The following is a 16,395-nucleotide window of genomic DNA, read 5'->3' on the forward strand; positions in this document are numbered from 1 at the left end:
TATATATATATATATATATATATATATATATATATATATATATATATATATATATATATATATATACAGGGTGTTGAAAAAAAAGAGTCACATATTTTGATGGCAGGTAGGATCAAAACAAGAAGAAAAGGTCTAATTAACATGGGTCCTAAGACTAATATCTTCTAAGATACAAGCTATTTTGTTATTTGAGCTCTTTGTCATTTTCTTATTAGTCGTGTCATCTTTAGAATGTAATGAACAAAGGAGTAGGGGAGAGTGGGGTACAATGGGGATATCTTTTTTCTAGGTGCCTTAAAAAATAAAAAATTAAACACTCTTTTGTTTACTAGGGCTGCTCACATTCGTTAAGGCCTACGCAATGTCGTTTGACTTGTAGTATCTATTGCGAACTAAACGTAAATATCAGGAGAGAGAAATGAAGTTAAAGTGCGTGATTTGAAAGAGTGCATGATTCTCTAAGACGTAGGGCTGAAACATGCGTGAGAGTGAATGGCAATCACATAGAGCACCTCCTCTAATGCTGAGTCAGCATTAAAATTTTTTGTTTTTTGTAAAAAAAGAGTTTTTATTTTGTTATCATACATTCAGTTTCTTTACTTCAGTTTTTTTATGGAAGATAAATGATTACATTTCATATTAAAATAAAAATTGTTCCTTTATCTCTCTTTGTTAATTTTTTATTTTTTAAGGCACATAGAAAAAAGATCCCCATTGTACCCCACTCTCCCCTACTCCTTTGTTCATTACATTCTAAAGATGATACGACTAATAAGAAAATGACAAAGAGCTCAAATAACAAAATAGCTTGTATTTTAAAAGATAAAATTAGTCTTAGGACCCCAACTTTTCTTCTTGTTTTGATCAATACTACCTGCTATCAAAATATGTGACCCTTTTTTTTCAACACCCTGTATATATAAATCAATTCTACTTCAACACTATTATCAATCATATCCCACACAGCAAGAATGTCCCAAATATATCATAGGTGTATATGACTCTCCTTATCTCGACGGTGAATTCGTGAATTTGCGGGAGTGAAGCCACACACTTCACGTACGCTATTATAGCGCCGTGATTTTTGCTGGCGAGCCAACAAGAGGAGCCAACGTCTCTTCCAGATTAGGAAATGAACTCGTAGTAAGAACGCCGACGAAATATCTTGGGTTTTGGTCAAGTTTCTTTACTTCCTTAATTAACAACAAACGTTAACAAATCGACGTGTGTGCTTTCGAAGCACGAGTTAAGCACGCGGAATATAATTCCTGAGAGTGAGCGAATTGTAACGTGAAATTGATAAATTGAGAACGTGCGATGACTTCGACAGAAAACCTGTTACCGTTAGAAAATTATTCGCAGTCTGCCTGGTCTTAGAGTTCGCGAGCTACTTAACTGTCTAACGGCCGACGGTGGCGAGACGGTATTGATCGCTTTCGAATTTGAGTATCACCGTTGCTAAAACGTATGTTTACATAATCGTGGTTCTTATGTGCCGAATCAACGCACGTCAGGTTCGGGAAGCGCGTCGGCCGAGGAGCGAATCGAGCCGAGATTACGCAGTTGCCACGTGATTGATCGAAGCGATCGCAACGACTTAAGGCCACTAAATATTTTAGAAGAATCTCACAGCTCGCTATTGAAAGCTTCGAGAGTCCTCCAGAAAATTACCGAACGCGATGTCAATAATAAACGCATTGTCCCTTTCTTTCTCTCTTTTCTTTTTTCGATCCTAAACAATAGGGATATCTTAAAGATATCGCATATCCCAATATATTTTTAGGATATCCTTATGATATATTTTGGACACCTTTGCTGTGTGAGATAATTGTTCTCCCTAGTATGAAATCATGAAAAGTGAATAATTTTGCAGCACATAGAGGTGATCATGAATCTTTTTGTAAGTAAACTGCTATGAAGAATGAACATTTACATATATTTTCACAAGTTCATAGAAGAAAAGATTCATGATTAACTTCTATATATCTCTTCTTCTAACGTGAACTCGTAAAAAGTGAAAAGTTTCGCGTGAAAATGTTCACATTTTCATTGTTCGAGGAGTCACATGATCGCCGTCAAGATCACATGAAACCTCATATTTCTGCTCTTTTAGAAAAGAGTTACATGATCACTACACTGTCTCAAACATAAATAGAAACGGTGTTATCTTGTCCCGTCTCATTCTTTTTTCTTCTTTGTTTTAGACGGGAAATACATATCGATCGGAAAACGGCGCAAAAGTTCGAGTGTCAGGGCGTGGGACGTACAGACGAATTGTTGCGATGTGAACAAAGTATCGCAGCGGGCTCCATTATCGTTCCTCTATTATTAATTGCCAGACAGCTGCAACATCGTGTACGGCACAGGCATAGACGCATCGCTCCGACCCGGCAATTAAATTACGCCGAAGTCGAAAATGGAAAACTCCCGTCGCGAGTTCGCGAGCGAGTTCGTTGCGCTTTTATGTACAAATTAATCGAGAAAACACGGATCGATGGAGAATTTCCCGATCTGCTGGACGACGCTCGCGCGATCTGACAATTTAATGACGACGTCAGAGAGAGGAAACGCCGTGGACGTCCACTAATATAATATCAATTATTGTCCATTAATACGACGTGAATTATTGAAATTGGCATTTAATGTAATATCCATTTCGAGAACGCGCACGTATCTCGATCGCGAAGAAATTCACGAATCCTGCGAGCGCTTCATCGCGCATTATCCGTGCATACGATCGGAGAACGGCACTCTCCGTCTCGGCAGACGTCGATCTTGAATAATGTAGCGCGTCACCGTCAGTCTCGGTGTCACCTGCGTGTTGCATCAAGACATCACTTATTCTCATACACGTAAATTTCTCTTCCGCCCTCGAGCAGCGTCATTAAAATCTCGTTTTGGGCGTGCGCGTAAAGTGTCGAAGCGAGTGCAGCAACTCTGTCGCATCTGTTATTCGATCTTCGAATGATTCGGGCCCACACATTCTTACATGGTAAAAAACATTTTGTATTCGTCTTCAAGTCGATCCGTATAGAAATTTTCACACATTCGTCAATTTAACGTTTGTCCTTGTGTTCTTTTGACCATTTTGCGTTCCTGTACAGCGCAAATGTCTAGAATACATTTTGGAAACATCCTAGAGACTTAAAGAAATAATAGGATATCTTTCAGACATCTCTAGGATATTTTTTGGACGCTTCTATGAATTCATATTCATCGTTTCTGTTAAAATAACATAATTGTGTCCAAGTATTACATTTTAATATTATGTATTATTTGCTTACATATTTGTCTTATTTTAAATTTACACAAAAATTAGAATAAATAAATTGGGACATGTATAAAAAATGTTAAATTTGACGCCAAATCTTTTACAGTGCAATATTCGACAGACATATCTTTTTGGATCTCAATTAATTTTGTAAGTTTCATCAACGATCATTACACGACCAACAATTTTATTCGGGTATTTTTTGGAATATGCCATGGGATACAAATGTACGACAATAAAAGATAGAATTTTCTATCACGATGAGAGATAATAAAGTTCTTTTATTTTCGTAATATATTTACTTATCGAGAGAGTATTTGTTTTACATACAATGCGTTTGTATGAATCGAAGTTGCATGTATGTATATCAAATACAGAATGTATATATGTATATATGTATGTAATGCCGTATTCTTTGGTGAACGTTATCATAGATTCCTACTCGCAAGAGTGTGAAATTTTATTCTTCGGTATGATCAAATTTCACGATATTTTGTGCGTAGCGACGAGATAAGATGAAATAAGGAGGAATTTACAGCGAGCTTGTGACACACGCGAGGCAGAACTTTCGTGTTTAAAGTTTATCACTGACGATATTCCCACATTCTCCTCTTCGCGTTGAAGCCGACGTTGTTCTTTTTGTAGTGTTTCTACCAGAAACTACAGGTGCACATGTCTCAGAGAGTCATCTATACCCTCTTTTATGCGAGTATAAAAATGTCTAATACACTCACCTTGTATAATGCACTTTATGTCAAATCCGCCAATATCCTCTCGTTTTTTTTTGTTATCTTGCGCTGAGAAATATATTATATACAGTAACGTGTGTGTGTGTATGTGTGTGTGTAACATATACGATAAGAGTGCACACAGGACAAAAAAACCGTAGTGACTCTGACAAAAAAATATATATCTAAATCAAAATCACGCGATTTTTATAACCAAACCGGAAAACAGAAACATACATCAGAAAATCTCTAATTTGAAAAATATATCAACAGAATATTTCCTTTTTTCGTTTCCTTTTTTAATAATATAAATAAAATTGTTCTATCCTTTGCAACTCGCGCTCAACGACACGTTACAATCAATTCTAACATGATCTATTTTACATGTGAATGATGATTCCTTCTGTCAGTACAACACGAAATAGCTTCGCGGAGAGAATCGTTGAAAATTGTGTGCCTATTTAAGCTGGTCCTAGAATGTCCATGTTCGCTGTGGTATCTTGGACGTTGCTGTTTGCGATCATATACTCCGAGACGGATATGTACACCGCGACTAGCAGGCCGATAGCGCCTGCCGCGTAAATGTTGCGCTGCAAGATGATACACGTCGCGACACAGAGACCAAGATACGTCAGATATCGCGTCAGATTTTCCTGTTTCTTGCGGTTGAGCAAGTCCGAATCTACAAATGATGTAAATCATGAATGCGAGTATGAATCAAATAACGCTATTGTCTTCTCAATCTGTCATCTTGATACTTACTTATGCACACATTTTCTTTCTTATAATATTCCTCAGCACACTTGATGCACATATCTGGACCATCACCGATGCAACCATCACAAGCTCTGTCACAAGCTGAAAAAGATATATTTTCAAATTAGAATCCTTATTTGAAATTCTAAATATAACAAGTTAATATAAAATATATACATACCTAAGCAAGAGTATCCTCCTTCTTTATTTATGCAAAACTCATTCCTAGAGCAGATCTTTTTTCGACACTCATCGATGTCAAAGCAGCCTTTGTCCTCTATCATTTGCCATCCACTTGCACATCTCTCGCAGTCCTTCGGCCCAGCACCTTTGCAGGGTCCCTCACATGCTGCATGGCATGCAGAACACAGCAAGGTCTTCTCATCCTTGTAAGATTCATAGTATCCTGAAGCACACTCTGAACAGATGTCTCCGATATAACCTTTGTCGCAGAGGCAACTGCCACTTCCTTTTCTAGTGCCAGCTCCTTTGCACTTGCCATTATTACTGCACACTTTGTCTGGATATCCTGAACATGGTTTGCAGCTTGGACCATAGTGATCCTTGGGACAACAACGTTGTGTCTTTGATATACAAATATAATCGTATATATCTGGATAAGTATCTTGATGTTTGAACCACCAATCCTCTATCAAACTTTCCAAATCCTCAGCTAAACTGTGGCACTGTGTCTCTCCTTGTTCAATGTCTTTGCACAAATTCTCCTGTATCTCAACCAATCGTATTTCGCTGTTAGCATAGGAACCAAGCTTGTCCTCTTCCCAAGCGCTATCACCACCCTCAAACTTACCACGACTTGTTTTCTCTAAACCCTGCAAAATAATGATAATTGCACCAACTAATGCAATGTAAAATTCTATGATATTTAGATGATATGATACAGTTCTGCTAATTTAACTTTAATAATCGAAACGTCAAACGTGGTGTTTACTTTTTTGAAACTATTGGTGAACACTTTGCACGCTGCGCAGGGCGGAAGCTTCTGATCCTTCAATTCCTCTTTGCCCGGCTTTTCTTTCTCACATTGCACACTATTTATGCAAATCGATACAATCACAAACAAATTCGAAACAACAATACTGGTCGGCACTTGCATTATATTATTATATTGAAACAGACCGGTTACCGATATACATACAACCGTATAATGTACAATAGTGTATAAAAAATTATAGGAAGCACCTGAGTGTGTTCTCCTTACGATCAGAGAATAACGGAAAACAAACGTTTCCTGAACGTTTATCGTATTATGTCTTGGATTAGATTGTGATTACTTCAAATAATTCCATTTGAAGCGCCAAACAGGTTAGATTGACATTCAAGATTTAGAAGGACAGACGACAAAACGTGTCTTCCATAGATTTGTCGCGCTGTTTGCACTTTTGACACTTTTACACCTAACGCCCGTTGCACACTGAACTTCTCTTAAAAAGGAGAGCTCTCATTGGATTTCACTCATTGTGTCCGATATGCAACGGGCATTAAGTGCAAAAGTGTCAAAAGTGCAAATAACGCGACAACCTTATTACACACACGTGTAACTTACCAGCCAATCCAAACGCACAGCGTGCCAATAGAGTCAACCATACCGTTGAGTCGTACTACTACCTCAAACTACTTGATTAACAGATGGTGGCGGCTCGTAGCGGAGAGTTTGGAACTAAAAGCCGTAATGCAAAGTTCGCACGCATTTGACAACGTATGTGAAACGTATCTACATGCTTATCATTCGTATTACATTCGTGGCGATAGTGACGTGTCGTCCATCGTGTCAAAAGTTTAAAGAATTTGAAGAGAGTGATGTTTAATTAATTGCATAAGTGTGTCCACCTAATATTCGGAATAAAAACAAAAATATGTTAACGAAGTTCGAGACAAAATCCGCTCGAGTGAAAGGCCTGTCCTTTCATCCGAAACGTCCCTGGGTGCTTGCAAGGTGAGTGACACATGTTTAGTCTTACTGACGTTTTTCAAGATTATTGCAAGAATATTTCTGACAAGTGCAGAAAGTGTTTTACTTAAAACAACGGCTGTATTAAAGCGTCAGTTGTTTGAACACTCGACGACTGTATATTGACATAACCTATATGTAATGTCAATTCAGATGCTAATAATATTATAAGTGAGGGATTGATTTGGGAAACTAGGAATTATTTTTCTTTATTATTGTCTTCGTTAATATCTTTTTGTTGTATCTAAAAACTAACTAAACTTCGCGCAACTTGCATGATAAAAATAAGAAAAGATTTATTTTAGTATAATTCAGATAGTATTTACAATGTATGCAGTTTTGTTGCATCATATTATAAATCTTGTCATTATTATTAATGATAATACAGCAGAATGAAACACAATATTTGAGTTTTACATTTCAGTTGTAGTAGGCATAGTAGATGTTTCAGCGCTTGAGTTTTCTGTTGAGTTACTTACTTCTGTATTTGCAGGCTCAGTATTACTTACTTTATTTTTTACAATTTGATCACTGCATTTCCTAGATCTTACTGTAGGTTTTGCAAACTCAGTTGTTGTTTCTTCATTGATTTCCTTAGATGTAATCATAGGTTCAAATGTGCTCGGAGCAGGTTCATGAGAAGATGCTTCTTCAGCTTTATTTGACTTGAAATTGGATTTTGATTCTAACATATTGGACTCTATAGAACTAACAAATTGGGTTGCATTTGTCCTTGAACTCTCAGCGATATTCGCTTTTACAGATATTGTCATATCCTTAACAGCCGTTAACGCATGGCTCAAATTGTCAACAGGAACTTGATTGGCTATGATGGGAGCTTGATAAAGTAGTGGCACAGGGGGATTATAAAGATCAAAATCATGCAAAGGAAACCGTAAATGAGCATAAGGATTGTGAGGATAATATTGACTCTGTATCACATTTGATGGTGCATGATATCTGGGAAGCACCGCTGGAAGCTGCAGATTCAAAAAATTTGCTCGCAATGCTGGATAAGGCACGCGTACAAAAGGAACATCCTGAAAGGATGTTTGATATTTAAGGAAGCTATCGTCCACTTCCGGATTTTTCGATAGCTTTCTCTCTTCATTGGAGACGTCAGCATTCAAGACAAAACCTTCTTGTTTGCTCATGCTTGCCTCAATTTCGGGTTTAGATTGTCCTGCAGATGTTGGGTCCTCCTGAGAATTATCTTGAGTATTATCTAACGTGTCTTTCTGCATATATTTTTCTGGCATCTTCATTATGGCATCACTTTCATAAATCGAGTTCATTGCCTTCTTCAGTTTGCTCACAGAGTCTGCACCAGTTGCAAAGACAACATTACTTCCACCACCGTTGAGATCATGAGTCGCATAAGAATATCCACTGAAACTAGGATCAGATTCGGACGCTGTGTAGAACAATCTTGTAGTGGCAGGAAATGCTAGGTGAATGTCTTTGTATGGAATAGAAATCGTTCTCACTATCGTCAGTATCCCCAGAAAAAGCTGAGAAAATGAAGGAAAAAATGCATTTTTATTGCCAATTATTTTCACGTGTATTAGTTATTTATTGTGACAAATTGTATTGACAAAGATCGACTTTAGATTCGTCAAAGGACATTGATGAAAAATTCAAATCAGTGGTTCTACAGATACCCTGTAGGGAGAATTAGTTATTCAAATACAAATGCACAGCACTTACGACAGCGATGGTGAAACAATGGTGAGCTGCCATTGTCGAAAGTGTTGCGAGCTTAATAACATTAAGGAGCGGACTACCAGGATGCGTAATGATGTGATCTCTATATACACGGCGTACACTTGACGTCCCCACCACTCCCGCGCGTACACCTCTGCTTTTGATGACCTGATTTCGTCGAGATGTCCTGAGGGGATACGCCCCGCGATTGTCGTTCGACTCGTTAAAATTATATAGAGCGGAGATCGACTTTCAGATAGTTTTATTGTGTATCTTGATGGAAACGCGATGTATGCATTTCGCGAGCAAAGATAATTTGTCTATTTCAAGAGGATAGATTAATCACTCCTCTCTCATGCATATTAATGCAAAGTCCTCGAAGAATTATCTTACAATACTCTCATGTCATGGAACTACTGCAATGTGATAGTTCCACTCTCTCTTTTCAGCTTTTTATATTTTAGAATATGTAATAATATCTTCTTTTTCATACAATCTGAAGTAACCAATTTAATTATCGTCCTGTAGATATATATATATATATATATATATATAAAATTTGCTTAGTTTCTTATTTCTTATGTTCATAATAATGTCGGCAATAATATCAGTATTCGGTAGTCACGTCTGATACTCTTTCTAGATACGTAGAAGGCGCGTGATTTGTCAATCAAAGTATTCGGTATTCATGCATATATTAAAGTGATTATCGCGGTAGAAGGACATAACGGGCGACCGAAAAAGCGATTGTGCATTTCTTAGATATTCAGATGAAGTAATAGGTGTACCACGCCTATTTTCTAAGATAATAAGAGCCGGATATTTTCGCGCCGTCGAGTATACCGGGCGTATATAAATATATTGAGCATGATTTACAGAAATCCGCCGAGATACACATGAAAGAATAACGAGCTACGCGTATTGGAAATAATCTAAATCTGCTTAGAGAGGAAGGGAGACAACGGGATTCACACGTCGCGTCGTTTTCGCCCTACGTGATACATTCTCGAACTCAAACTCCTTTTCCCGTTCCGTTGTGATATCGGGACACCCTGTATGGAGGCGTAGGCCCGAAATCCAGTTTGCGAATGACCTCTATATTTACGCCTCATTTAATCGCGCGGCCAGACGAAAAAATCGTGCAAACTGCCAGTTTTCGCAACTCGGGGCACCCATAAAGTTCCTGATATAGCTCATGGCGATTGAAGTGGGTAATACTTATAGCGTGCGAACTCTAATAAGGGATTTCACAATTGCCATACCTTCGCGAAATGAAGTGTAATTACACCTGCAAACACAGAGAAAATTACTGGAATTAAGCAGCAATCACGAAATGAGAAATTGAATAAAAGAAATAAGATATTTTTAGATTAAATAAGTTAAAAATAAAATTTTCTACAATAAATAGGAAAAGTAAAATTTCGTAATATCAAAGGGTGGTGTGTTTTTTTTTTTTTTATTTTACGAGATATATTTGGTTATATTTCGTGTTGCATAAGCGCGATAAGAGCTCGCATTATTTAAACGAGTAAAATAACCACGCAATGTCTTACGCTTGCAAATGTCTTACGTTCATGCAAATTACAGTCTGCACAATGGCGTCATCCAGTTGTGGGACTACCGTATGTGCACTCTGCTCGACAAATTCGACGAGCACGACGGGCCGGTCCGAGGCATATGTTTCCACAATCAGCAGCCGCTGTTCGTTTCCGGCGGTGACGATTACAAGATCAAAGTCTGGAACTATAAGCAACGAAGATGCATCTTCACGCTGCTGGGTCACCTGGACTACATCAGGACCACGATGTTCCATCAGGAGTATCCCTGGATCCTCAGCGCATCGGACGATCAGACCATACGGATCTGGAACTGGCAGAGCCGCACTTGCATCTGCGTACTGACCGGGCACAATCATTACGTAATGTGCGCCCAATTCCATCCCACGGAAGATATCATCGTGTCGGCTTCGTTGGATCAGACTGTCCGCGTGTGGGACATCTCTGGTTCGTGGGCGCTACTTGTTATTATCTATATGAAAAGAAGTGAAAATACGCTTCGTGACAAAAAGAAAGACATAACGCGGTAATGCATATCGCGTTTTACGTTAAATTAAATAAAAATTTTACATCAAAAGTTGAAACTGCGCGCGGTAATGTGCATCAATTATTTTTGGTCATGTTATTATCGCGCGTTGTAATTACATCGCGATGACATATCATTACAAAATTCAAGACGTGGCACAACGATTTTCTTTTGAGCACCATTACGGACAAGCGTGATGATTGCACTTTAATAATGGGAGCGAATGCAATTGCAGGATTGCGCAAGAAGAACGTGGCGCCCGGGCCGGGCGGTCTCGAGGACCACCTGAAGAATCCCAGTGCGACCGACTTATTCGGCCAGGCGGACGCGGTGGTGAAGTACGTGCTGGAAGGTCACGACAGAGGCGTGAACTGGGCATACTTTCACGGTTCATTGCCGTTAATCGTCTCCGGGGCCGACGATCGGCAGATCAAGATGTGGCGTATGAACGACGCCAAAGCGTGGGAGGTGGATACTTGTCGCGGTCATTACAACAATGTGTCCTGCGTGCTGTTCCACCCTAGACAGGACCTCATACTCTCCAATTCGGAGGACAAGAGCATCCGCGTCTGGGACATGACGAAGCGCACGTGTTTGCACACATTCAGGCGGGAACACGAGAGATTCTGGGTGCTAGCCGCCCACCCGACCCTGAACCTCTTCGCCGCCGGCCACGACTCCGGAATGATCATCTTCAAGCTCGAAAGGGAGCGTCCTGCGTACGCGGTCTACGGAAACTTCCTGTATTATGTGAAGGATCGTTTTCTGCGCAAGCTGGACTTCACTACGTCGAAGGACACGTCGGTGATGCAGATTCGAGGCGGCGGGAAAACACCGCCCTACAGTATGTCGTACAATCAGGCGGAAAACAGCGTCTTGGTGTGCACTAGATCACCCTCGAACATCGAGAACAGCACATATGACTTGTACATGATACCGCGCGAAGGTGATACGAGCACAGATGCCGACACTAAACGGGCGTCCGGTGTCACCGCCATCTGGGTCGCCAGAAATCGATTCGCCGTTTTAGACAGAGCATATTCGGTAAATTGAAATATCTTGATTAAATGAATGTACAAATCTGACTTGTTCAAGTTAGTAAGGATGTGGTTAATTAATTCGAGATACATATATCTTTCACTTTGACAATGTCAAAGTAAATGTCATGATTAATCAAAATTGCTAATAATTCCTCTTACTCATTGAAAAAGTCACATACATATTCATGATTACCTTTCTTCTTCAGATAGTCATCAAGAATTTGAAGAACGAGGTTACGAAGAAACTGCAATTGGTTCCCAACTGCGACGATATATTTTATGCCGGCACCGGCATGCTGCTTCTACGCGATTCGGACCAGGTGACGTTGTTCGACGTTCAGCAGAAGAGAGTCCTGGCGGAGGTGAAGATCGCCAAGTGCCGCTACGTCGTGTGGTCCAGCGACATGTCTCACGTCGCCTTGCTGGCCAAACACATCGTCAACATCTGCAATCGTCGATTGGAGCCCCTCTGTTGCATACACGAGAACACCAGAGTCAAATCTGGCGCTTGGGACGATTCCGGCGTGTTTATTTACACAACTAGCAATCACATCAAGTACGCGATCAACAATGGCGATCATGGCATTATCCGCACGTTAGACTTGCCGATATACGTGACGAGAGTGAAAGGCAATCAGGTTTACTGTCTAGACCGGGAGTGCAGGCCGAGAATTCTGCGGATAGACCCGACAGAGTACAAATTCAAACTCGCGTTGATCAACAGGAAGTACGAAGAGGTCTTGCACATGGTACGCACTGCGAATCTCGTCGGGCAATCTATCATAGCGTACTTACAGCAAAAGGGTTATCCAGAAGTGGCGCTCCACTTCGTGAAGGACGAGAAGACCAGATTCGGGCTCGCGCTCGAATGCGGGAACATCGAAGTGGCATTGGAAGCGGCGAAATCGTTGGATCAGAAATCATGCTGGGAGAGTCTGGCTCAAGCCGCTCTGCTGCAGGGCAACCACCAGATCGTTGAAATGTGCTATCAGAGGACCAAGAACTTCGAGAGACTGTCTTTCCTCTATCTCATAACAGGCAATCTGGAGAAGCTGCGTAAAATGATAAAAATCGCAGAAATTCGCAAGGACGTGTCCGGACAGTATCAAGGCAGTTTATTGCTTGGCGACATTTACGAGCGAGCTAAGGTCTTGCGGGTATGTGTCTCTATTATTTATCTCTATTTGATAATTTTACTTATATTTTCGTAACTCATAACTGTATAGAGTGTTTGGACTTAAGTATCTGATCGGTTGTATACATGTAGAAATCATAGTTTATAATATAGTAATGATCTCTCAGTTTAACAAGTTTATAACTACATGTACACGATCGGTCAGATGTATACGTATAAGTCGAGACATCCTATATACAGATTTATCCATATATGTATCTTCAAATAAATATCTAAACCTCAAGTTTTTATCATCCAGAGTTCTGGACAAGCATCATTGGCATATGTCACCGAAAAGATTCACGGGATATCCAACGAAGACGACGACATCGAGTATAAGTCAATGAACGAGGAACTTTCGTCGCTTGAGAAAGACGCTGTATACTTGTGTCCACCGGTACCGATACAACAGGCCGAGAACAATTGGCCGCTGCTAACCGTCTCCAAAGGCTTCTTCGAGGGCGCGATGATGTCTCGCGGCAAGAGTCAGGTGGCCGCCGCTTTGGCTCCAGAAGAGAACGACGAGACAACAGCTGATGGATGGTGTAACGATGAGCTCGGAATAGACGAGGAGGACGAAGAGAACGGCGAGACGAGGATTGTCGCCGAAGGTGAAGAGAGCGCGGGATGGGACGTCGAGGACGTCGATCTTCCGCCGGAATTGGAGGTCACGACGGCCTCCAACGAAGATGGCTATTATTCTCCTCCTACTAAAGGCGTGCCACCGACGCAGCACTGGATTAATAACTCTCAGTTGGTGATTGATCACATATTGGCGGGCTCGTTCGAGTCCGCCTTCAGATTGCTGAATAATCAGGTCGGCGTGGTGGAGTTCGGGCCGTATCAATCCCTGTTCCTGAACACGTACGCCCGTTCCAGAACGTCCTTCGCCAGTCTGCCCAACATACCGTCATTGTACGGATACCCTCAGAGGAATTGGAAGGACGCTACGCCGAAGACAAGCATGCCCGCTGTAGGACTACATCTCGCCAATCTGGTTCAACGTCTTCAGGTGTGCTATCAGCTGACGACCGCCGGCAAGTTCACGGAGGCGATAGAGAAGCTGCAGGCCATCCTGCTGAGCGTACCGTTGCTCGTCGTAGACACCAGGCAGGACATTGCGGAGGCTCAGCAGCTGATTCAAATCTGTCGCGAGTATATCTTGGGTCTGAAAATGGAAACTGAACGTAAGAACATGCCGAAGAACACGCTAGCCGAGCAGAAGAGAATCTGCGAGATGGCGGCATACTTTACGCACTGCAATCTGCAACCGGTACATCAGATACTCACTCTGAGAATAGCTGCGAATATATTCTTCAAGTTGAAGAACTACAAAACCGCTGCTTCATTCGCGAGAAGATTGCTCGAGCTCGGGCCAAAGCCCGAACACGCACAGCAAGTTCGAAAGATTCTGCAGGTATTTACATTAAAACCTAAAACATATACTATAAAAGAAATTGTTCATATATGTTAATATATTTGTAACATATTCAGTCAATCTGAGTGTTTGCAACGAGTCTGAAAGAATCTAATCTATATCTAATCTATATCTACGTTTTTCAGGTTTGTGACAAAAATCCCGTCGACGAGCATCAATTAGCATACGATGAGCACAATCCGTTCTCGTTGTGCGCGAGCACGTACACTCCTATTTATAGAGGAAAGCCGGAAGTGAAGTGTCCCTTATGTGGTGCCAGCTATACTCCACTGTTTAAGGACACAGTGTGCAAGATATGTGAGGTTGCTATGATAGGCAAGGAATGTATTGGGCTTAAACAGGGCCGATCTTAAGATAATTGGTGGCCTTTGCGTATATTCGAAGTTAATTTTAATATTCATGTTTTCTCTAATATTATACAGATATAATTAGTATATACAAATACATTGAAATCGTTTTATTATATTTTATTTAAGGCTCCTGATCAGTCAGTCAAGAACTCCGCATTGACGGCGGTAACACGATTGTAAACGGCAAAATGATGGACTGTTAGGCGAAAAATAGATCTGCTCGTTTCCGAAGAACTTGCGTTAGTGCAGACTATTGCGATAAGAGAGAATTAGAATGAAAGAAAGTATACTTGTTTCTAACTTTTTGCACTAGTGCAAGTTTATCAAAAACGAACAGATTTAATGATGTAAATGGATCAATTTTTTCCTGCAAACTATAGTGTTATTGTAGTGTATGCATATCATGTGGAGTACAATTGGAAATATGGAAATGTTCCAGATACTGTGTTTATTGTGATATTTAATATATTATTCGGTCATATTCGAGTACACATAGCTGATTTTCTATCAAAAGGAGACGATTTGTTACATTTGTTTTGCAGTTATCTAGTAGTTATTTGGACAGAAGTAACTCTGGAAGTATCCAGATTTGAGTCTTAAGAGTATCTGGAAGAATACTCTGGAAGTATCAAGAGTATTTCACAATTGTGTAGAACAGAATGCAAATGTCAATTATTTATCATTATTTAATGGTATATTCTTTTATTCAGCCGTAGTTCGCAGGAATTTTGGGCATGATTTTTTTTCGCTTTTAATGTCATCAATCTAATGTATGGTCGCGTATGACTGGTCAGAAGCCTCAAGCATATGATAAATGTGCAAAGACCAAACATTCACATACCGTTATGCCAGCGTATTGAGCTTGACAATTTAATGTTAAGAGAAACAAATTTTGATAGTACCTTCTCCGTTCTATTGAATAAAATTGATGGGATAAAAAGGATACTGAGAAAAAAAAGACTATTTCTCAATCTTAAACTGTTTAGTTTTATTCTGGAGACGCTTGGCTGTTATGTATCTTAAACATAATCAAGTGACGTATTTAGCTAATTAATTTTTGTATATGTATCAGTGGTACAGTTTACAATAACATCCGCGATATATTGGCATGAAAAAGCCACAATTTTTAGTTGTCTCACGATTGTTAAGTGGGCCTGAGAATAATTGCAACTACTGACATTTCTACTTTTCATCATCCAATACATGTATCTGAATGTTGTATTTATACAATGCAGTATTGGCTAGTTGTATAACTTGTAGTTATCTCGGCGTACACATCACATATAGATATGTATGCGTATCTACAGCGCGATATTATATATTTCAATGCATTTTTTGTGCTTATCATTCTATTTTCTCTTCCAATATATTCGGCGAGGCTGTGTCAGCCTACAACGGATTTTTCAAACCTATGATGACTTTGGCTGCGTTCCGAAATTCACTGCCAGTACTGAAATTCTATAGTATATGTGACATGAACTATAGATTTTCAGTACTGGCAGTGAATTTTGGAACGCAGCCTTTGTGTACAGAAGAAGCGCGATGCTATTCTAGGCTGGGTGTCGGTTACATTGCAACTAGGTGCTCGTAAATTCAATTCATTTGACAATTCGGCAGTAGCAGTTGATTAGGGAAAAGTGCATGAAAGATGCAAAATATAAAATTAAAATGTATAGATAGCGAGTTTTACGCTATCACAGCGAGCCAATAATAATATCACAAAGTACTTTTAAACTTTTTCACCAACGATTATCCGCGTCGTGCCTGAAATCACTGGGCCAGGATCCCTATTCTTGAAATTTTTGCGAATACATAAGTTTTACCGCGCAGTTATTTTATGGTATGATTAAGGGCTCTTGAATAACAGGCAATAGGAACGG

General features: G+C 40.0%; 3 protein-coding genes and 1 long non-coding RNA gene across 4 annotated transcripts in view; 2 read left to right on the top strand and 2 right to left on the bottom strand.

The window, feature by feature from the left end:
• LOC116845135 overlaps nt 1-3,378 on the top strand; it is a 9,671-nt gene extending 6,293 nt beyond the window's left edge. Inside the window, exon 3 of the long non-coding RNA XR_004378196.1 lies at nt 2,205-3,378. This is a non-coding gene — a long non-coding RNA (uncharacterized LOC116845135). The remainder of the gene's footprint in view (nt 1-2,204) is intronic.
• Nucleotides 3,379-3,532: 154 nt separating this feature from the next.
• LOC116845134 (cysteine-rich with EGF-like domain protein 2) lies at nt 3,533-6,144 on the bottom strand. Its single transcript, XM_032817491.1, has 4 exons — nt 5,708-6,144; nt 4,937-5,588; nt 4,762-4,857; nt 3,533-4,681 (listed from the first exon to the last, which is right to left on the bottom strand). Exons 1-4 carry the CDS (start codon nt 5,870-5,872, stop codon nt 4,461-4,463), a joined length of 1,134 nt encoding a protein of 377 aa, XP_032673382.1. The 5' UTR covers nt 5,873-6,144; the 3' UTR covers nt 3,533-4,460.
• A 337-nt stretch (nt 6,145-6,481) lies between these two features.
• Nucleotides 6,482-15,846, top strand: LOC116845103 (coatomer subunit alpha). The gene is made up of 6 exons (XM_032817424.1): nt 6,482-6,712; nt 10,019-10,434; nt 10,749-11,557; nt 11,760-12,710; nt 12,987-14,144; nt 14,291-15,846. Exons 1-6 carry the CDS (start codon nt 6,633-6,635, stop codon nt 14,516-14,518), a joined length of 3,642 nt encoding a protein of 1,213 aa, XP_032673315.1. The 5' UTR covers nt 6,482-6,632; the 3' UTR covers nt 14,519-15,846.
• Nucleotides 6,999-10,146, bottom strand: LOC116845104. Its single transcript, XM_032817425.1, has 3 exons — nt 10,002-10,146; nt 8,435-9,719; nt 6,999-8,238 (listed from the first exon to the last, which is right to left on the bottom strand). Exons 2-3 carry the CDS (start codon nt 8,465-8,467, stop codon nt 7,141-7,143), a joined length of 1,131 nt encoding a protein of 376 aa, XP_032673316.1. The 5' UTR covers nt 8,468-9,719; nt 10,002-10,146; the 3' UTR covers nt 6,999-7,140.
• Nucleotides 15,847-16,395: the final 549 nt, after the last annotated feature.

Source organism: Odontomachus brunneus, unplaced genomic scaffold (assembly GCF_010583005.1).
Source record: "Odontomachus brunneus isolate Ranch 3 - 2012 unplaced genomic scaffold, Obru_v1 Obru_scaffold_049, whole genome shotgun sequence".
NCBI lineage: Eukaryota > Metazoa > Arthropoda > Insecta > Hymenoptera > Formicidae > Odontomachus > Odontomachus brunneus.